Source organism: Corvus moneduloides, chromosome 10 (genome assembly GCF_009650955.1).
Source record: "Corvus moneduloides isolate bCorMon1 chromosome 10, bCorMon1.pri, whole genome shotgun sequence".
NCBI lineage: Eukaryota > Metazoa > Chordata > Aves > Passeriformes > Corvidae > Corvus > Corvus moneduloides.
This window is the reverse complement of record NC_045485.1, coordinates 12,235,643-12,251,945: the sequence shown is the minus strand read 5'-3', so window position 1 is coordinate 12,251,945 and position 16,303 is coordinate 12,235,643. Positions and strand designations below refer to the sequence as shown.

The 16,303-nt window shown below is 38.4% G+C and overlaps 1 protein-coding gene across 2 annotated transcripts in view; it reads left to right on the top strand.

The window, feature by feature from the left end:
* Window positions 1–16,303, top strand: part of SLC9A9 (solute carrier family 9 member A9) — a 178,552-nt gene that overhangs the window by 59,901 nt on the left and 102,348 nt on the right. For both annotated transcript variants that reach the window (XM_032119758.1, XM_032119757.1), the window contains exons 7-8: window positions 9,286–9,424; window positions 10,252–10,357. In XM_032119758.1, the coding sequence (XP_031975649.1) occupies window positions 9,286–9,424; window positions 10,252–10,357 (245 nt within the window). The remainder of the gene's footprint in view (window positions 1–9,285; window positions 9,425–10,251; window positions 10,358–16,303) is intronic.

Below are 16,303 nucleotides of genomic sequence, written 5' to 3'. Positions count from 1 at the left end.
GTTGATAGGCCAGAAATTTGGCACAGCCCCATAGTATTGGCAGTAGACCATCCATCTCCTCCAGGGACTACCTACATCCTCTAGCAGCACATTTAGCTGTATCTAGGATATAGTAATTTAAACACAAACAGTAGCTTAAAAATCTCTTAAAAGACAAAGAGTACCCATACGTACTAAGCTCTAGGTTTGTTGCAAAAAATTATCATACAGTCTGACTTCATTAAATTACTTTTGTGTCATGGACAATTTATTTCAGGGAGGTAACAGAGGAAAAACAGAAGAAAAAACAAAATTACACCTTGTGCCTGAGAAAAAAATCTATGAAAGCATAGCATTCATACATTCTATTTTTATAATGAATTCTGATAGAATATATGACTGGTAGAATAAAAAACTGGCATTTGGTAGAAATCACAAAGATAGTTTTCTTTTCCTGCTTTCTCACTTAACCTTTCAATTCTTTGTAGCATATTCCCAACAGCATGGTTCCAATTCTGTCCTTCCTCTTCAACATTCCTAGGTAAGCTTTACACGCCCTGTTACACTTCAAGCAGGGCAGTTACATGGGACAGCCGAGGCTTGGCAGACCAGTGGTGAGAATGGGGTCCTTTCCTGTCTCACCAACAAGAGAGAAGCAGTGAGCAAAGACTCTGTTTTCATCGAGGTGAGGCAAACTGGGCACTTAGAGCTTCCTCTCACTGTCTCTGGGAGTACTGAGCTGTGTACTCAATTCGGAATGTCATCTGTGAAAAGACAGGGGTTGCACCACCCTTGAACGCATCAGTCTCAGGATTTTCATAAGCAGAGGTCACAGAAGAAAAAGGTCCTTTGAATATTAAATAAGAACCTGCTGTATATGTTCTTCCATTCATCAGTTAAGCAGTCTGATATTGTCCCTCACTCCTTTGTTCACATTCATTCAAGGGGATTTCAGAGAAGATTACAGTGTATTGTAGTACTGTTTAACTGGCTAAATCTCAGGGACAAGTTGGTTTAAATGCTGGAGGAGGGTGAAGTGAGTAGGACTATGCATTTGTGAAGGATAAGAAGCAGCTGTCATTTCAAAGGAAATGTTGCTATTCATCCCTGGGTATGTCACAATGCACACAGGTCGAGTGGGTTCTCCTGCAGTGTTAGGACAATGACTCAAATCCTAAATGAAGGGAATACTATCAGCATAAAATATACATCATTTTCTGTTGTTTCAATCTTAAACTGCTCCTGAACAAAATCATGGGCTCTGTGATTCTAAGAAAATTATTATTTAATAAAGGTTTAGTGGAAACTGTTTCCATTTAAGCTCTGCTAGTTGCCCATAAGAGCAAAGGACTCTTCATGGCTAACCAAGCTGCTTAAAACCTTCCTTGAAGCGTTTAGGTCATATCCTGCTTTTTTTTGTAACACCAGTGTACATCTAGAACAACGGCACTGAATCAGTGGAGTTACTTCAGATACTCATCACTGTAAGGGTAATTTGAGGCAGTTTCTCCTCTAGAGCAGGATGACAGTAAATCACAGTGATTTCCTGGTAATCTGCTGCAGCGTTGTAATGCTCCAAGCAGGCAACTATCAGCCTGCATCATTTTATCAACAGGCAGGTGGAGTTCAATGGACATAGATAAATGTATAATTTGTTTGCAGGAGTGAAGTCACTGTAAAAGACAAGGGTAGTTTAAAGGTTTTTTTACCTTATCCTTGAGTTATCCCAAAAATTTTAGTACAAAAAGGGGGGTTAAATTAAGACTACCCGTTCTTCCAGTAATCACCTTCCCTACCCCTTAAGGATACATCAGTCAGTGTCTTGTGAATGTGCTCTGCTGTTTTATTCTTTGCACTCTGTTTGTAGAGTAAATGAAGTCCCACAGTATCACATTTTGCCACTTTTGTGCAAATAAACCTGAGGCGTAGATCAAATTAGGCCTCCAGGAACACATTAAACTCTTTCCTATGCTGACAGAACACTTGCAGTTGCACATTAACTCAATTTTTTACTTTCAAGAGAGATATATCATTTTCACAGAAAATCCTTATTCCAGGGTCTCATCTCCCTGCACTAATGAGAAGAACTGTCACGTAAAGGGAAGGTCGAGTAAATGTTCCTGATAAATATTTTTCAGCGCTTTTCTAAGTAACTTTGGAGACTAGTGGCTCACAAGTAAAAAATTGAAAGATAACACAAAGGTGAAGAATGCTATAATGAAGAAGAATAATGTAAAGCTAGTAGGAGATAGAGATGTAGCTGTATATGAAGAAAAGTGCTGCCCACTATTATCGGAGAAATACAGATCTTTAGATCATGTTACACGTTTGGCTGGTGGGTCTAGAAGTGCAAGAGCTGGGACTGGACGATAGCTCCCAACTCCGGTGGCAGGGGTAGGGAGGCAAAAAGATGGCTCATGGACCAACATTAGCAAGAGTGTTAACACAGCACATCTAATTCCGCTTATGGCACAATTAGCATCATGCAGCAGATTTGGTTTAAATAACACAGAAAACTATTTCATTTTTCCTTCCAGATATTGACTGAAGAATTTGTTCCTTGTTCATTGTTTCTTGTTATCTCAGAGTGTTGATGGTTTGTGACTTTTACAATCATGTTTTCTTTGCAGAAAAAATGCATATTTTTTACAGTAAACTCTTCTACCTTGCAAGTTCTATTTTGCATAAGCATAAGTGATTACAGAGAGATGCAAGGCAGGGGAGAAGTCCAGCTCTTTGTATTAATACAATCATAATTTATTTATACATTTATCTCTTCCTTGGTGGTTGATTCTTTGTTTCTACTTTCTTAGCACTATGTGCATCTTCCCAGTTGCTGAAGCCACTAAAAAGCCTAACTGGGAGGACAGACTTCAAGCTGCTCTAGATACACACAGGCCTTTCCTCTTCATGCAAGATTTAAAAAGAATAGGAATTTAACAGTGAGTTGGATTACAGTTCTGATATCCAACGAGAAAGGATCATATTTGCAGGCACAGGAATATGTAAATTATGTGCCTTTTGATATCATCAGCTCGTAAGTAAGGACAGTCAGACACATAACACAGAATGCAGCACATGTCACAGATGACCCACTATCAGCCATCTGTTTTCTGCTGATGTGCTTCATTCCTCACAAAGATACGGGACAGGAAAGAGTTGTCACTGTGACTGTGATATTTCCAAATAGATTTATGAAAATTAGACATTTAGACTCAATAGCAGTCATTTGAGAATGAAACATTCCTATGCCGAGCCTCAGAGATACACAAACATATTTTACTGTTAAAGCCTTAGTTTTCTTTTACATAGATTTTAAGCCCATGTTGCTGTTCATCAGAATGTCTTTCTGTCAAAGATAAAAACAGGTTGGAACAAGGTAATGAGAAGCTAAGATACTTGTACAGATGACAGTGCACACCATTTCTCAGATGCGCTGGGGTAGAGAAGCTCCACACCAGATCAGAGATGATGTTAGACTTGAAATTGCTCTGCCTGCAGGCCCATTAGGTCATTACTTATTGTCAAAACTATCATCCCATGTCTTCTTTCTATGAGTCTGTAGTGACTGCAGCCCTGTGGTGAGCAAGTTCTGAGCAGGATCAGAAGGATGCAGGGCGTCCAGCACCTCTGTCAGTAGGGACTTGCAGAGTTTTTTCTGGGCACCAGGGAAGCTGAGTTCAACCCCATCAGGTGGGTGAGATACCAGGTCCTTTTATGGCAAAGGTGGTGAAATTTTAGGGCAAGAATGGGATCACCAGTATAGATGATTTCCAAGGTTCCCTAAGGAGGTAGAACAGACTTGCTAAGGATAATAGGTTGGGAGACAGAGAAGGACGGAGAATGACAGATTTTCTGCAGTCCCTGATGTTTGGGGGTAGATGAGAACCAAGATCTGCATTAGGGAAAGTCTACCTAGAACAATACAAACTATTTGTTGTTTTCTCTGACAAGCTGCTGCTGTGTGTCAGCTCAGGCCTGGACACAGAAGAAAACTGAAAAGAGTTACAGTGTAAAAACAACAAAAGCTCATATACAACAACAGTAAGTGTTAGCTTAGTTTAAAGTAATCAAGATAAAATGTCCTCTAGTATTTTAGAAATTCTGGAAAAGCCTAAAAGGAACAAAGTATGGTCAGAAAACAGAGGAAGAAAATAAGCCATGACACAGAGAAAAAGAAACAGAGTGTAAACCCAGATAGAAAATATTTTCTAAAACAACTGCTAGACCTTTTTCTAGAAGTAAAAACAATAATACTAGTAGCAGTGTGATGAAACCAGGCTATAAGTGGAATAAAAACCATGATGTGCTGTATTGCCAAGGAGAATAAAATTTTGGGTATCTATAATGAAGGTTCAAATGCTGGCCACTTGGGCAGTAATTCAACTACCAGTACCTTTTTCTTTTTCTTTTTCAGCTCTTATATAAAGATGTATGTAAACAGAAATCTTAATATCTATATTTCTGCAAAGTCTCTGTTTCAGGAACCTTAAACTTCTAAAAATTTGCAAATATTGCCAGGAATTAATTCCGTGGAGACAGATTCCTTTATACAGAAGGATGTACAAAAGACTCCTCTGTGTTCTTTTAATGTACTGATCACTCTTTTAACACATCTGAAAAATACAATAAGTTTGTTTGTTGTTTGAAATTTTTGTCTAGAAGATCTCCATACATTTGCTTCAAAACTGTTAAAATTGACTGCTTCTGCTATTCCTTAAGCCTTCCTGCTCCGGGTGTGTCTCTTCTTTGCCTTAACTGCCTGCAAAGCTTCTGTGCTTCATACATGCTTTTACTGGCTTGGCACAGTCACATCCCAAACTTCATTTGTTTTTATCTTTATAGTTCATCTACTTGCTCTTCCTGTGTGAGATCTTTTGTGAGGAAGCCTAAGAAGGCTCTACCAGCCTACGACTTGCCAAGAGAAGGTGTGGGTGTCTGGTGCCATGCATGGGCTTTTACTTCTGGCTTCTAGTTCAAGCACATATTGTGGGTAAATTACAGCTCTGACTTTTCGGCTGTCTTCCAACACTCTTAGGAAAAGTATACAGTCAAAAATTGTGTGGGAACAGAAATTGTTTGGTTCAATCCACTTCTCTGAAAGATCCAAGTTTTCAAACATGCTGTAGTGACCTACCTTTTTCTGTATAATTATAATCTCAGGAACAATAACCTTCTTTCTCTCTTAAAAGCAACCTTGAACTCTAGAATACTTTTTTCTGGCCTGTTTTATTTTTCTTAATTAGCAGCTGAAGAAATCACCGTGTAGTGCTATAATTATTTATCACCTGAGGGAGATCCCACTTCATTCAAGGAAGGTATTTTAGGGAACATCTGACCTTCCTGTATTTTCAGGTATTTTTTTCTTTTCTTCACGTTGTTCCTGATTGTCTTCTGGGCAGTATTACATGGCACATGACGAAGTGGCAAGGAGAAAGAAGGGCACCTGGCTAAAGGAAGCCATTTGGCTTAGCCGGCAAAACGAATGTTCCTCTCCAGAGCTGTTTATTTTCATGTTGGTCAAATAGACAGGAGGAAGACAGGAATAAAACAGTCTGTTTACTGGTTATTTCTAATAACTGGTTCTACATAATTCTATTAGAAATTTCCTGCTGTTTGCACACATTTTCCTTCTGATGCTTGAATGTATTTTCTTCAGCATAATGTGTTTTCCTAAAATTCATCCAATACAGGTGTTGCATCACTTTGTCTTATATCAAAACAGAGAGTCTTTATGTTGTTCTGCTAGTTAAAGCTGACTAATATCTCTTTATTTAGAGATATTGCCACATTAGCCCTCTGTACATCAGGTTTGGACAGAAACAAAAGTAGGATACAAGATTTAACCCCAACAACATATTTTTCCTCAAAAAATTTGCATGAATTACTGAAAAATATCTGCTGTAATGCTAAATGTTTTCCATTTTATTTCTTTTTTCCAAGGAAAATACATTGTGCTGTACTCACAGGCTGTGAAAACTAACAGGAAGAAAAAGATCTTATGAATAAATGAGATTTTGCTTAAGAATAACTGAAGATGCAAAAAGTACTCAATTAAGATGTAACTGGAAACATGACTGGATGCCTTCTATTGCAATAGCCCTTCTGTCATGCAGACCTTTAGTATTAGATCCCTATGAAGTGTGTAGAAAGAGTTTGTCATGCTGAGCTTTCATCCTAAAGTGATCTTAACAGATGAGGGGAGGGAAGTGGAATGATTAGCGTGGTACTACTGACACAGACTGTTAATCCTTCATCCACTTCAAGCAAAAGCTACCACCCTAACTTGCAATATATTGTATAAATAAGTATTGCCTATATTTCCTTTTTTGAAAGCTGTGAAAGCACTTGACCCTGTCCAATGTTGTTTGCTCAAGGAAACACAGAAGACATGGAAATAAAAAGAGATCTGTTAAATAGCTTTCTAATACAGAAAGTGCTGGCTAATCCTTATAAGAACCAGCCAAGAAGTGAAGTATTATTCCTGACTCCAACCAGAAGGAGAGGCAGAGGTTACCAAGCTCACTTACAGACAGGTAGTAGGGACTGTGACATACATATATTGAGCATTCAGTGAGGAGCCAAAAAAAATCTCTAATTCCTATCCCTGCACTCTTTCTCATTATGGGTGGCAAATAAAGCAGGCCTTCGCCATTAAATCTGTTCATTTATCAGTCTCTGAAAACAGTTCTCTACTGCACTTACTTTGAGGACTCCCTTAATCCACCTCTGATACAAATTTACAAAAATAAACTCTTTTTTCTTCTTCTTCTTAAACTAGTTCAGTGTTTAGAAAGCCTCTGAAAACTAAACACAGTTTAAAATTTAGTATCAAACTCTCCCACACTTCTTATTAATGAATTGCAATCAACCCCTCTGTACAAAGAGCAGATAGCAGAGACGGCAGGTCATGCCAGCAGGCCTCTTGAATTGCTCTCCAAGGAAAAGGAAGAAGAGTAGAGGCACTATAATTTTAATTATGGTTCTTTCCAGTGTTAAACTTTGCAGTTGTGTTTTTAGGTCAAATAATTAGTTTGGGAGGAAGTACTGGAATAAACAGGATAAAATCCCGTTCTGTTAAATTGCAGCTTATCTAGGAAAACTGCCAGGTAAATCAGTGTGTATTTTGGATGCTTGAAAGGATTAAATGTTAGTGCTAAAAAGAAACATATCCAGAAAAATAAATAGCTCTAGTACAGAATAAAGCAAAATGAAAAGTAGATGTAGATATTCTTTGAGCTGCAGGGAAACAGGAGTTCAGTGGAAAGATTTAGACCTGAAACTATGGTTAGCATAATGAGCATATGTTGTGATATGGTGCTTTTAAAAAATCATGGGGGGCACACTGAGTAGAAAAATTTCTCAGTGAGAATGAGTCACTTCATATTCATTCCTGAATTAACTACATTAAGAATATCATGCTTTCTTCTAGTTTTCTTCATACCTGAAGCCTGTTGGTAGATTAGAGGGCAAACTGTAACCCTAACCAGTCTAAATAAAGTCAACTTTTCTTGCCCTAAGATTGACATACTCAATAAAAAACCATTTACTGACTATAGGTTACATTTGACTAATACATTTTCACTCCATGTCAAGACCTTTCTGTTACTGAGCATCCCTACCATGGTCAGATACCCATCATTCTAATAGAACCATTTTCCTTGATTTTAGGACCTGTTTGAATTCACCACTCAATGCAGGCCACAGCACCACTGGCACAAAAGGTCATTTCCTGATTTATAATTCACTAAGTGAAACAGACCAGCAGCTGCAGACTGTGTACTTGGCTGGGACAAACATCAAAGAACCAAGTGGCTGCTTTGCTGTCAAGACACACCTACAAGCTTTTAGGCAGGAGAAACAAAGAATTATAACTGTTCCCCTGGTCTAAGAAAGTCACCCTTGAAAAAGGACTGAAAATTTAGATAGCAACATGTTGCTGATCTGCTACCAGTATTTTGTGTCCTCGTATCAATAGCACTTTCCACTACAAATCATCTCACTAAATTTGTGGTGGTGCTAATCAGCATAACTGGAGAGAACAGATTTTAGTCCTCATGTAGTGCATGAGCATTCACCCCTCATATCTGTGGTGCTCCACCATACACCTTGAGAATCCTTGTGCCGTTTTTGCAGACTGAAGGCATGAGAACTGTTTTCACGTGTTCGCGTTATTTCAATGCAATGGTTTAGAAAATCTTTTATACAGAACTTCGACTTTAAGCCTTATCTCCAAATGAAGAACATCAGGCTGCAAGGATCACATTCTAAATATCCAAAAGCTTAAAATATTCACAACTTGTTAAAAATTCTAAATTTTTAATTCTTAAAATACCAATTGTTTTCCAGCAATCCAGGGTGCATTCTGGAATCCTGCGCCAAGCTCAGCACATTTTCTGTGACAAGGATCATGAAAGTACTCAAAGCAAGAGAACATAAGGATCTAAAATGTTGCTTAATTATTTTGTGAGGCTTAGAGCTATTTTGTATCAGCTAAATATAACACTTCAACAAGAAAAAAATACATATATACATGGAGTTACTGGTGTTCTGGGTAATAACTGACTTGTGGCAAATAACAACTGAGACACTCAAAGAATTATTTAGTGCACAGCCCCTTGGCTTTGGTGGCATCCTTTCCCATTCCAAAATGCTTGTGGTGGCTGCACTCTGGGGTGGGATACAGGAGATCACCTTGGACAAATGCAGCAGTTTCTCTCTGAGGGACAACATCCATTCTGTCCACAAGGTTTCCTATTGCTGAGCTCTTGCTACAGCTCCAGCTCTGGTTATGAAGGGTTGCACCAGGAAAGGAAATACTTGGTGGTTTGTAATAAAATTGCTGCTGCACGCGTGGTACCTGCTGTGATTTGTGTTACCCATTTGAACCTCAGCCACAGAGATGCACTTTTTATCAAAGATATTTGCAAATATGTACTGCTCTGAGGACATATGGCCAATAAATAATTCAAAGTTATCTATCTTCCCTGCAGTTTTCTTATCCACCTACCACCTTTTAATGTTTTGTTGGCCTGGAAACAATATTGTTTATGGCACTTCTAATATAAAAGTGTTATTGACTGGCAGTAGACTATTTCCAGTGTGATACCATGAAAATAAATTGGCTCTCCCTAGTCTCCATCTGTTTTGCTCTCATCTGCTGTTATCCCAGAGAAGTCTTGTTTTGCATTTTGCGTGCCTAAAACTGTTCATTTTCAATTATTGATTCCAAAATTGTTACAATGTGATTGAATTTGTTATTCCTTTTTTCTCTCCCTCTCCCCCATCCCTTTGTTTTCTTTTCAGCTCTATATCCATTTACAGTCCTAAGGAGAATCCTAATGCTTTTGATGCTGCTGCTTTCTTCCAGTCAGTGGGAAATTTTCTGGGGATCTTTGCTGGATCATTTGCCATGGGATCCTCTTATGCTGTTGTCACAGCTTTAATATCCTTTATGGTTTGTTTTCAGGGAGCAAATCTATATATGTTGGAAATGATATGCAATATCTGAGACTGACCATCTTTAGTTTGAGCCTGACACCTTTCGCTCTAGGCTCAAGTGCTTGCAAACAAACAGACAAATCATAAATTGACAGGAAGTGTAATTTGTCTGAATCTACAAATTTCTTTTTTACATTTAACTTTAGGCAGGACTCTGGCCTTTATCATCCTATTTGTAAATAATTGCATTTTAAGGAAGGTGTTTTGAAGTATTTTGAGGCTAAAACATGAATTTATTAAGTACAGCAACTTATTTATGAACTCCAGGCTAGCAGCAGTTACACAAAAATACAAGGGAAACACTACACTGTGTCAGTGTGACTGAAAAGTCCATCAGTTTAACTAAGCTGGAAGTGAAAGGTCTGTCTGTTGCCCTGCATTTTTTCTTGTGTTTTACAGTTCATATAAAATGCTACTGTAGAAAGATCAATGATTTTGATCTTTCTTGCATTCACACAAATATAAACAAACGCCAGTTTGTTTATAACACTGGACAAAATTACTTCGTTTTCCTTTTTTCTGGGAAAAAGAATGCAACCAACTAAGTATTAATTCAGCCTCCACAAAAGTACTTAAAATAGCTGACTTTAAAATCTGTTCTGGATTTTCCTCCTTGACATAAGTTAGAAGCTGTGCAGTTTTTCCCAAATTCAACACGTATAAATGAGTATGGTGGGGAAGCTTGCTTTCTTTCATCCTTTATCAGACCTGGGCTAATTTTAGCCTACAAAACAGCTGGGTTTTTATTTTTCCTTAGTAATCTTTTAGCACTTGACAAAATTTACAAAGCTGTGTGAGTTTCCTATGTTGGAGACAGGTCTGTTTTTCCTCCTATCCTGGAGTGCCTTCTTATCAGCAGAAGCCGCTGGGCTTACAGGTAAGTGTTGCACTTAACTGAATAAAAGCAGTTTTATAATATGCCTCTAGTGTGGGTAAAAGGCCTGGTTTATTTTAGGCATGACATCATATATAAAGCTTCTAAAAGCCTGTTGCTATATTGAAGATTGTTTCATCTTTAAGAACAAATCTGTAGTGACATTGAATTGTCTTCCAGACAAAGACATAATAGATCAGGCTCAAGTCCTCACTCTTTCTTCCCTGCATTATCCCATCCCTATTAGTTCTTCTATTAATCCCCCTATTTTCTGGCCAGCTATGGGACCAAAGATAACAGTAAGTACAAGGAAGGAAATAGGCAGTACCATGTGATTACCAGAAACCGTGTGCTCCTCTGCACACACTGCGTGTCCTGGGCCCTTCTCATTTTTCACAATTATCAATAATTGAGACCAATTATCAATAATAAACAGTGAACAGGGGCCAGTGGGTGGTATCTACCTCTACATTTAGGAAAAAAAGTCATCTTTTTCAGTGCACCTACATGTACATCTTTGGCACAGCCATGTCCCAGTGACAGGTAGGAAGATGTGTTATCTGATTGTTTTTTCATTAATGCCAGGAAAGAAATTGTGCAATCACAGTCAATTATGTACCCAGGGCCTCCATTAAAGTGTACACAGAATCTTAGGCAAAAATTGTAAATGGATATAGTTTACCTCTACAGCAACCTATTGTACAGTGTGATTCAAAAGAACAAAGTTCGTATGACCTTGATTGTTTTTAATGCTCTGGAGGTTGTCACCCCTGAAATCTAGTGCTCTACTTCGTGTCAGGGAAAATCAGAAGAAAAATGCTTAATGGAGTGGTAATGCCCCCCATGCTGGCTTGTTTGCAAAATTGTTCAAAGTCTTTTGAAGGCAACAGTTATATTTTTACTGAGTTCTCTGGAGCAATCATGTTACTTTTTTAATAGCAGCCACACAATCAAACTATTTCTGAATGGGTATTAACATCCTCATCTTCTGGCATCTTTCTCTTACTAATTATACAACTTTTCATCCTGTTTACTGCCAAATTCTTCAGGCCAATGAATAAAAACAGTGTCACATGAACTGAACAAAAGGGTGGTATTTCATTACATCAAGAAAATCAGATACCAGGTTGAATTAAAGTCCATTTCGTCTCTTAACAGCTCTGTACTGGTTTGGGTGTTAATTTTCTTCACAGTAGCTAATGTGGTGCTAGAAACAGCATTGTTAATTCAGGGATATTTCAGGTATCACTGAGAAGCACTTACACAGAGCAAAGGGATTTCCTGCTCCTCACCCCACTCCACCAGCAAAGGAGCTGAGGGCGCAGGAGAAGCTGTGAGGGGATGCAGCCAGGACAGCTGATCCCAGCTGACCCATTCCAGAGCAAGAGAAGCTGGAGGAAGAAGGTTTTTCACACATAACCTTGTCATTCTCTCCCCCACCCGACTGGGGGGAGGGAGTGAGCAGCTGGCGGAGTCTGAGCTGCTGCCTGGGGTTAGACTCAACAAGCTCTTAAAAATGTGGCATGAATACTGCAGAAAAACAGAAGCAAAGAAGGATTATTGTTGATCACTTGCCTCCTACTGGAGGTACTGATTTCTTAACCCAGTGACTTCCAAGTAAGGACTGTTTTAAAACGCATTCCTCACAAAGCACAAGGATGCTATGTTTCAGCAACTGAGCAATTGATCATACACTACACAGAAAAAGTAGATTTGTAAAGGAAACACTAATGTCTTTCAGAGCCTCAGGTGCTGCACCAAAGGTAATTTCCATTTCTCAGGCATAGGAACAGACTGTACGTCCAGACAAAAATAATTGGCATATGTCTTTTTTAGCATACTGCAAATGAGATGATAGACAGCAGAGTCTCTCCTGGTAGTTACCCTGAAGAGCGTTTCATTGCTCTTTTCTGCTGTAATATATAAAATATCTGAAATAAAAGACTTAATTATTGAACACCACAGATGGTGGTAGTAGCCGTGGTAAGGAATTTTAAATGGACAGAGGCAGACACAGAGGAAGAGATTGGAACCAAAGTTTCAATTTAAGGGAAAAAATAGCAAATTGTTGGGAAATATAACTAATTCTTATCAAAAAAGTAACTGATGGAGGAAAGACAATTAATTCACCAACACATATATCCTAATAAAAATTACCAAGCCCTTTTAGGTCTGTCACTAGCATTTTTTCATGAGTATTTATTCATGGATTCTGAGTTTCAGGTGGAAATTTTTTAATTACACTGTTGTGAGAAGGCAAAGTTTAGTCTTGAAACTTTTACTGGTTAAATCTTTGTCACTTAGTTTCTGTAAAAGGCTTTTGTCAGAAGATGTTATTATGGAAAAAATCATTGAGCCTTTCTTGTGGCTTCAGAAGTTCAAAGCTGTGTTTTATAAATGCATTTACTTTATTAGTACTGTGCTGACATTACCCTTTAGTTGTCTGGCTTAACCATTTTTGATGTTGCTTTCATCTTGTCTCAATTTCCTCTGAAATAGTTTCAACTCCCCTCCTTTCAAAATATTATTTTAAACTCCCAGTTCAGCAGGAGAAATACTCTATTGGTTAAGACATTTTCAACTGACTTTGGTTCAGCTGTGATTTCTCGTACCTGCGCTAAGGAAACCTGTGCAAAATGCAGTTGTGTGCAGTCCCCACACAGGTGGGTTACACACGAAGCCCCTGTTGCAAAAGGCAGGGGGAGCCCAGGAAAAGTCAGTCATCCTTCAGGACGCAGCCAACTCTTAATCCACACTCCACCACTTCCAATCTTTTCCAGCTTTCTTGCTTTGCCCTTTGTCTGTCTCAATGCATGGACATTCTGGTTTTACAATCAACTGTGCCTGTTCTTGAAAGCAACTGTGAGAATCCAGAGAGCCTCACTCCAGCAATGGCACAGCTGCACCACTGCATTCAATGGACCACACTCCTAGTTTGAACTCTCTGAATTCAGCTGACACGCTTCAAAAATTAACTTGTTCCATTAGACATTTATGCCTATATTCATCTTCATATTCCTTGGATATTGTGTTTTCTCTGTTCCTTCCTTCTAAATGAACTTCAAAGGATTAACACTAGATATCAGTACTTCCCTGTAGCTATTAAGTAATGTAATTGCAAAATAATTTTAGTCTTATAGTGCTTTCCACAGCAGTCCTTCAATCATTCTGAGCTTTTTGAAGTGTAATATTGAAGTATTTCATAATTTAGAAATAATGGGCTATACTGGCTTTTTAGTGGGTAAAGTAGGTGGTAGGGTTCACTTGTTTAGCTTGCAGATTTTTAAAATAAAATTTAAATGGAGAGTCTTACAGGTCAATATTTTAGAGAATATTTCATTCTTCTGCCTCAAGATATCCCATGATATATAACACACAATATCTGGGCCTGACTCTGGTTGAAAAATGGATGTGATCGAAACAGCAAATCAAAATAAAAATCTGGGATGACTACACAATTATTGTTATACTGGGAACTGGAAATTATAAATTAATGTTATGGTTATTAATCTCATAGCTATATCATCAAGCTGTGACATATGCATGATAAATTGATTCTTATACAGTAAAATCTAATTTGTGCATTTTCTCATTTGCCCTGAAGTATATCATTCCGGACTGCTGAGCAAAGCTGTAATAACAGAATACTAGAGTAAGATTAGTGGTAATAGAGTTGTTTTCATTTGCAAACTTCATTACATAGTATTTACTAGTAGGCTATGAAAAAAAAAAATCATAAAAATTTAAATTCAACACTTGTTTAAATAAATGAGGAAAGTACATCTAGCATTTATTAATTGCTTGTTCTCTTGTTTTATAATGAACAAAATTTTCTAAATTGTAAATGATCACTCAGTCCGGGGAAGGTTCCATGATGAACATGGGCATTTAATGGTCATCTCAGTTAGACCTTCTCTATCTACAGCTGTAGGAAGGGAGTAGATATTCAAATAAAAAGACATTAATTCACCTGCAGAAATACACTCAAGCATATGTATGGGAATTGGCTTGCATGTATGTGTTCAACTGATGCATCTTCAAAGTCACATAGGGACTCAGAGTAAAGGCATCAAAATTGCAGCCAAGCACCTCTGATTTTTACACAGTAAAGACCTGCATTATGAAGACAAAAAAGACAATAGACCTTGAAAGAAAAAATTGTTGGAGAGCATCATTTTTGTTCCTTTACTGGTTTTCAGAGCCCTTTGATTTCTGATCATTATAAAGGGAAATCTTGTGATAATAAATTACTGCTGCTTCCTCACCTTCAGCAATCCTTGTCTGAACATTTTGTGATGTGTCTGCCTTTGTGACACCTGCCTTCTTATTCAGGGGCTCACAGAGTCTATCAAGCAGGAAAGCTTTTCCTCCTTTTCCTCCAAAAATAAATAAGCAGCATACTATGAATGAGGTACCTAGGATGGGTCTAAAGATCTGGTCCCTCACTGGGGCAATTTTGTGCTACCTTTGTATTTAGGACATAGCAAGAGTAAATGTCACCAACTTCCATTTTCTTTAATACTGCTGACAAAGTGCATTTATCCTCATGCTGTTCAGTTCTCTTATCTGTTTGCTGTGATTTGTCTAGAATCCGTCATCTACCTCACTGCTTTTTTAAAATGCTGTGACCAGTACTTCTTGTGACACTCTCAGAAGGGATCTACTAAAACATTTCTATCTTCAGTACCGAGCACTGTGAGCCCAAGGCAGTTTGGTGCCTGATGGGCTTTAGTTCACTGAGCTGACATTATTCTACACAACGAAGATATTCTGGGCTTTAAATTCTAAACTGTGTGGTTTTCTTTTCTTTATTCATTAGTAATGTGCCATGCTGTGTCATACAGAGTAGGAAAACTCCTGCCAATAAGGAGGGAGAAGGGATACCTTGGCTTCCAGGTCAAAAGGAAAGAGACCACAACTCTTGTAAGCTCTAGTTCTGCCACTCCCAGGAGCACAGGATGAAATCTAAGCCTAATTAGGAAAACAGGCTCTTCATAGGTAAGAAGAAGGCACTTGCACTGCTGTGCAGAGATAGATGACAATGAGCTCGTCTGCTGCAAATCCCTTACTGGAGTCAGGGCTTGGGTCTGGCTAATTTAGGGGCTGCTGTAGGTACTGCCTTTAAAGGCAGTGAGTGAAAAAGAGAAAGGTGCATGTTTTTAGAGAAAAGTACATCTTCTAGCAAGGTATTAAGCTGAGACCAAAGATCAGCTGCCTAAAATGTGGACAGTGGAATCTTATTGCTAGTGCAGAGGTTCAGAACAAACAGGGTAAGAACTCTTAACATGTCCAGAATAAAAGCTGTTATACGTCACCATGGGAGTTCCAATCTAAATTGAATTCAGCAATTCATTTGGGGTTACAAAAGTACAACACTGAAGCCCAGGTCTTACTTGAAGTAGCCAGGTGCAATACCAATGAACAGTTCTCGGACAAGGGCCTAAAAAATCCCCTCACCTCTATCTTCTATTGCTTTCTTTCATTTCAACATAAAATCAACCTAAGACAACTCCAGAGATAAAAGCCTCATTAACAAAGCACAAGCTTTGGTTCCGCATTGGTGCAGGTCTGTGGAGGAAGCCTTAAGTCCTTCCTTTAGTATTGAGAAAATGATTAGTCACACTTCATACCCCAGTGAAAACAGCCTGAACGGGGATAGTGTTGTATGGCCTTATTACTGCAGCAATTTGAGGCAGACCACAAAGTCTCGTTTCCTGCCACTCACACATTCAGTCTGCATCCCAATAGATGCTGTGGAGATTCTGACATAAATATTACTCTAAAGCAAATTTATCTGATATAAATAATTTCTCTTTTACCCAGTCCTCATTGTTCCCTTTTCCATGGATTTCACCACCTTTGATGAAAGGCCAGTTTCTTCTGCTTTACTGTGAGATTTCAGGATGTTGTGCGTCTTTAGAGAGGCACCCCAGAAGCTCTGGCAAACTT